At 45.8% G+C, this 6,685-nt stretch overlaps 1 protein-coding gene across 1 annotated transcript; it reads right to left on the bottom strand.

Moving 5' to 3' along the window:
• Window positions 1–1,546: 1,546 nt before the first annotated feature.
• On the bottom strand, window positions 1,547–2,893 carry LOC107115701 (zinc finger protein 135-like). The gene has a single exon (XM_015417460.1). The coding sequence runs from the start codon at window positions 2,891–2,893 to the stop codon at window positions 1,547–1,549; it is 1,347 nt and encodes a 448-aa protein (XP_015272946.1).
• Window positions 2,894–6,685: the final 3,792 nt, after the last annotated feature.

Raw genomic sequence — 6,685 nt, 5'->3', positions numbered from 1 at the left:
CCCCCAAGAAAGCTCCTGGCAAACGTCGAGCCAGATACACCAACGCTACAAGGAGGAGGCAACCTAGGAATGCAGCAAAGACATTTTCACATAGTACTCCTGCAGTGCACTGAGCTGCACAGGCCAAGTACCAGCAAGATCACCCTGAGGTGCTCAGAACAACACAGTCTCCATATGAGCAAAACAATCCAGGAACACACGTAGACAGGCCATCACTTTCGTGGAAGGTAGCAGGAGTTGACCTAACAGACAACTGCTTCTTAAATGGACAGTTCTATGTGGCCTGCTCCAGAGTGAGCTCACAAAACAGCCTGGTGATCCTAGCACCTGAGGGCAGAACCACCAATGTGGTCTAGAGAGAGGTCCTTCAGTAGAGAGGGAGGAAAAGTACGTATGTCTCACTTCATTTCTTACTCTACAATCTTCTCCATTAGAATTCCTACAACAAATGTCACATTTCAAATTTCACATCATCAGTATTATAACTGGATTCACGGAACTTAAACACCGTAGCAAAGCATGGGTATCAGACTAGTAAATAATAAATACAGCACAAGATGGGGAGGCGATAACCAGTAAGTTGGTGAAAGGCTGAGAAGGCGAGAATGAGGACGGGAAAGGGGAGAAGATACGGGGGATGCCAAGAGGAGGAGAAGAGTAAAGAGGGTTGGGGGGGGGAGTGAGGTGCCCCCCCCAGTCCTTGAAGGTTCCCTACCATGCAGGTTGGCTTGGCCCAGTAGCCGGCACACAGAACTGGGCCATAGCTTTCCTAAATCTAGGTTGGCAGTTGGATAGGAAGGAGAGAAGGAAGCATGAAACGAGCAGGTGCTATGGAGTCTTTCAGGAAAGGGAAAATATGAAATAGTAGGGGAGGGAGATGCTTCCCATAAGTCTTTGCAGGTTCCCATTAGTACATTTTCCCTTTCACCCCAAATTAATCCTATTGCCAGAGTGCTTTGGGTTTCAAATACGTGAGACCCCAAAAAGCTTACAGCAGGGTATACTGGGGAGGGATTAGGGTTGAGAAATGCCTCCCTACAACTGCTTGTCAGATAAACATGTTTCTGAATTAAGGACGCCGGCTGGTCACACTCTGGTTATACCAGTAGGAGAGAGGCTGCAGATATCTGTTACCCTACCAACTTGTGTATTCCTTCATAGAATTTGGGAAAGGAACAGTTTTTGCCAGTTTTGAAGATGTCAGAGTTAGAATGACAGACAACCTGAAGTAACAAGTCCTTTCTTTGTGTAACTACCTTCTCAGCCTTTCTGAACCGCCAGCACAGGGACATTTGAAGAACCTGATCAGAACCAGATATAGGAAAGTTTCACCCTTGTATACATTCTCTGAAGAACCTGAAGATCTGATCTGTTCCTCAAACTCTTTCCACACTCTGAGTATTTATAACATTTCTTTCCTGTTAGCATAACGTCTCTGTGCAGATTCAAGATTCTTACAGCAGTTTATATTTTTTCAGTGCTTTGAATGGTGTTGGTTGTCTTTTAGGTTTGAAATAGGAGAAAAGCTCTTTTCACGGCTAAGCAGTTACATTGTTTCTCCTTGTGTGGGTTCCTCATTGCAGTAGAAGAGTGTAACTCTCTTTCCACGCTTTGAGCACTCAAAAGGTTTCTCCCCTGCGTGGGTTCTCTGATGCTGTAGAAGATTGCCACTCACACTGAATCTCTTTCCACACACTGAGCACTGCAAAGGTTTCTCCCCTGTGTGGGATCTTTCGTGATTCTGTAGAGTGCCACTTTGACTGAATCTCTTTCCACACACTGAGCACTGCAAAGGTTTCTCCCCTGTGTGGGATCTTTCGTGATTCTGTAGAGTGCCACTTTGACTGAATCTCTTTCCACACACTGAGCACTGCAAAGGTTTCTCCCCTGTGTGGGATCTTTCGTGATTCTGTAGAGTGCCACTTTGACTGAATCTCTTTCCACACACTGAGCACTGCAAAGGTTTCTCCCCTGTGTGGGTTCTTAGATGCTCTTGAAGGCAGCCACTATGACTGAATCTCTTTCCACATTCTGAGCATTCAAATGGTTTCTCCCCTGTGTGGGTTCTTCGATGCAGTTGAAGATTGCCACTTTGACTGAATCTCTTTCCACACTCTGAGCATTCAAAAGGTTTCTCCCCTGTGTGAGTTCTCTGATGCTGTTGAAAGTGGCCACTCAAACTGAAACGCTTTCCACATACTGAACATTCAAAACGTTTCTCCCCTGTGTGCGTTCTCTGATGCTGCTGAAGAGTGCCGGTCCGACTGAATCTCTTTCCACACTCGGAGCATTCAAAAGGTTTTTCCCCTGTGTGGGTTCTCTGATGCTGTTGAAGAGTTCCACTCTGACTGAATTTCTTTCCACATACTGAGCATTCAAAAGGTTTCTCCCCCGTGTGGGTTCTTCGATGCTTCTGAAGACTGCTACTCTGACTGTATCTCTTTCCACACTCTGAGCATTCAAAAGGTTTCTCCCCTGTGTGGGTTCTCCGGTGTACTTGAAGATGGTCACTGGTATTGAATCTCTTTCCACACTCTGAGCATTCAAAAGGTTTCTCCCCTGTGTGGGTTCTCCGGTGTACTTGAAGATGGTCACTGGTATTGAATCTCTTTCCACACTCTGAGCATTCAAAAGGTTTCTCCCCTGTGTGGGTTCTCCGGTGTACTTGAAGATGGTCACTGGTATTGAATCTCTTTCCACACTCTGAGCATTCAAAAGGTTTCTCCCCTGTGTGGGTTCTCCGGTGTACTTGAAGATGGTCACTGGTATTGAATCTCTTTCCACACTCTGAGCATTCAAAAGGTTTCTCGACTCTGTGTATTCTTTGGTGTACAAAGAGCTGTGATCTGTTTCTGAAGTAGTTATCTCTCTGAATGGATTTACTTGCCTTCATTATCCTGTCCTTGGGAATATGTACATTATGCTCTCTTCCATCTCTCTTCTCAACCATATGACAACTTTTCTTTCTCATCGGTCCGCCTCGATTTCTGACATTTTCTTTCAAGTCTCCATTTTTAACTTCATCTGGCATTTGTTGATGAAGTTCCTCAACCAGATCATCCTCTGCTGGAAAAAATAGAGTGATCCTGTTAGCACCTGGGAGGGCAGGTAAGGTTGAAAGGCATCTACGTGACTGCAGGAGACGGCCCTTTGGCCTTGTCCAACTTGGCTGATCTTAACCACCCGTCTACCTTCCCCCCCCCAGAATATCTCGTATTTAAGGATACCTCACCCCCTCAAGTGCCACAGCTGAGCGCTTGCCCACAAGGACCTTCTGAGTCTCCAGATTTCAGGCCCTCCCTCCTTCCCCAGCGGGCTGTATGATTGTACGAAATGTTGCTCTGAAGTGAATCAGAAATCCCACATGGCACTTTCTTGCCTTTTCCCATGACATAACTGTGAAGGATACTCACTCTCAGCCAACTCATTTGGGAAGGAAATATGTTCTTGGGATCCTCTTGGGGAAATCCCCAGCCTTTCTTCGGATGCAAGGCCGTTGTCTAACTCCACTGTAGTCTCTCTCATATGCCTGCCTTGGTTTGCAGAGAGACAGAGAGGGAAACTGATCATTCTTATAAGGGGAAGGAAAGAAATTCAAGAGTAAAAATTCTTCTAGAAGGATGAAACCGTGGTCAAGACCAAAGCCCACAATGCCAACCAGCATCAGGGGAATAGATTTGTGTGGCAAAGCATCCTAGTTTCCCCAAGGTTTTACGTGATTATTAAGTGGTCTGGTCCTAGTTGCAGGTGTTTGTGATTGAGTCCTCCTGCAGCTAACATCCTTATTTTTTATCAAGGCTGGACTCAAGAATGCAGTCATTAGTTAATAGTAATTGCTTAACTTGTATACAGTTGTGTAGCCAGGAGGGAGGGGGGATTAGGAGGGTGCTGACAGTCTCTGGAAAATTCCATCAAGGAGGACCCTTGACTGAGTCGTTAGGACCACCTGATCCTAAGTATAATACATGTATAGACAAGAGGGAAGGCAGGCTAACTTTATGATCATGCCATGCTAATGTGTCTTGATATTTTCTTGCTGCATCATGATAAATAGTCTTCTGTAAAGTAACTTAGGCTACAGCTGGAATACTTGTGCTGCAACAAGAGGTGCTTTCTAATACCAGGTATTGCATGTAATTACATAGAACACTTCGCTTTCCTTGTTTTTTCTGTAGCTGAGCTGCAGCAACGTGGCTGTTTAATGATGTTTTATTTTTAAATCCTTAAGAACCCTTTATACATTTAAAAATGAGTCTGCTTTGCTTGTGTGCTCTCTTTCTCATGAACCCACTGGACTGGGTGCTGCTCAGGTACAAAGAGTAGTGACCCAGGGAGATTGCAGCTTCCAGGTCACAGGCAGAGTGGATGTCTGTGATCCCATTCAGGGGGAAGGGTGTGTTGCAAAGGCTGGCAACAGAGAAATGAGGATCTGATCCCTTCCAGAGTCCTTCTGAGGGCCTCCCATCCCTACCTTTGCCTCAGGCCAGGACACCTTCTCTGGCTTGGGTGATGGCCACAACACTGGCCTCTGCTGCCCCAGGGCAAGAACACACCCAGAAACACATGAACCTGCCTCATAACTGAATCGGACCCTTCGTCCATTGAAGTCCGTGTTGTCTACTCAGTCCGGCAGGGTCTCTCCAGGGTCTCAGGCAGAGGTCTTTCACATCACCTCCTTCCTGATCCTTTTCACTGGAAATGCTGGGGATTGAACCTGGGACCTTCTACATGCCAAGCAGATGCTCTGCCAGGGAGCCCCCCCCCCCCAAGTAGTAGTATTTTGATTCATGCCTCCTCACAATGGTAGCAATTTGTACCTTTGGCACCAAGGAAAGATCCTTACCCAGAAAAAACACATTCTCATATTTCTCCAGCATGACCTCCCTGTACAGAGCTCTTCGTCCCGGATCCAGCAGGGTTGATTCTGCCTCAGTGAAGTCGATGGACACCTCCTCAAAGGAAAAGGGACCCTGAAAGAAAAGGCAGATGCCCTCGTCAGAGATCTTCACCTCCACTGTATATTCGTCAGGGGTGTGATCTAGGTCAAACCTGAATGGCCTAGTGGTTTTCCCAACTTTCTTCAGTTTAAGTCTGAATTTTGCAAGGAGTAGCTCATGGACGGAGCCACAGTCAGCTCCAGGTCTTATTTTTACTGACAACTATGGTCTCTCTCTATTGAATCAGTCGCTCCCTTGCCAGTCTCCACCAAACCAATTAAACAGCTAAAGGGGAATGGGACATGCTGCAAAATTAGTTATAGCAAAACAGTGGAAAGCAGAACACATTGTTTCTTTAACTTTTTGGTTTGAAAATATATGGCAATTATACTTAATGGATAAAATTAAGTGGTCTACTACAAATGTATCTTATGAAAAATGTAAAATAGACTATTCTGTTTGGTTACCAATACTGGAATCTTTACAGTCCCAAATAGAAATATCAGAAGTTTAACACGACTGACTTAAGTTAAAGATTTGATATGGATATGACATGATAATTAACATTTGTTACTGTATTGTTGGTTTAAAATTTATTGTTTAACAAGTTTAAAATTAATAAACTATATTTAAAAAATAAATAAAGGGGAATGGGAGGGTCCCAGGGAAATACTCCGGGGGTCCCAGAATACCTTAGCATTAATCTCTCCTACCTGTACAGGAGGTACGGCAGCCATTTCCACACCAGTGAAAAGATGACGGCTCAACAGCATCTCTTCACTGCCTGTTCCTGAGACAAAGGAGGAAGGAAGGGTGCTTGCTTGCTTGTTCCCTGTTTCCAACAACCCCTTCCCTGTGTACACTCAACACTTTTTAAAACACTTTTTACTGAATTCTGGGAGAGGCAGAAGAGAAGCATATGGTACCGATGATTATGCACGAGGCCAACTTATTTCAGACTTCTGTGAGACTTGTGTTTGCTCTGCGGGGAGGGAAAGACATTGCATGACACGTCGCCGTCCCATTCGGACCAGACGGGACTTGAATGCACCTGGAGACTCGAGGTTAATATGAGTGAGTTTTCAGAGTGTCTCTTTGGCAGGCTCACTTCCCAACCAGGTTTTCAGCCAGACGGAACATCAACAAGAGATAGTGGACGCTGAGTGCCACAAATTAACTCTTTGTTGTGTGTAGAACAATTTATTTTTCTCCTGACCTCAACTCTTTACCCGTCACATTCATGGGGTGCCCCAACTGCATGCAGGCACAAGGGGTCCTTACCAAAGGAGAGGGGATCTTGGGCACGCTCCATGGCCTGCGCCCCCTGCCCTTGCTCCAAGGAAGCTCCTTCCGCCTCAGGGAATGTAGCTTCCATCTTCAGGGATGGTCCCCACATCTGAAACAGCAGCAAGGGAGAGGGGAAAGATATGGAATAGAAAAGAGACCAAGGAATGGATCCTGCCCCACTCCCAGACTCTGCACCCTTCCATCAGCAGGCCTGGTGAGTTATCTGGAGGAATCAGAAATTCTCTCGTAGAAGAGGCTCCTGAAAGAGGCCATGAAATCTCCCACTTGGATGATTAAAACTTGGGCAATTATCTTGTAGGGAACCATTAGAATCAGGCCCGATATTGTTCCTTAAATTGAACATACCTCACCTGTTCTGCCTGCCTCTTCTCCTCTTGCCTGACTCAGGAGGAAACCTTCCGCCAGGGCCATCGCCTGGGAACTGGTCTCTGGCCCACATC

Source organism: Gekko japonicus, unplaced genomic scaffold (assembly GCF_001447785.1).
Source record: "Gekko japonicus isolate JY-2015 unplaced genomic scaffold, Gekko_japonicus_V1.1 scaffold3271, whole genome shotgun sequence".
Taxonomy (NCBI): domain Eukaryota; kingdom Metazoa; phylum Chordata; class Lepidosauria; order Squamata; family Gekkonidae; genus Gekko; species Gekko japonicus.
Note: the sequence above shows the minus strand (reverse complement) of the source record. Positions and strands in the feature narration are given on the sequence as shown.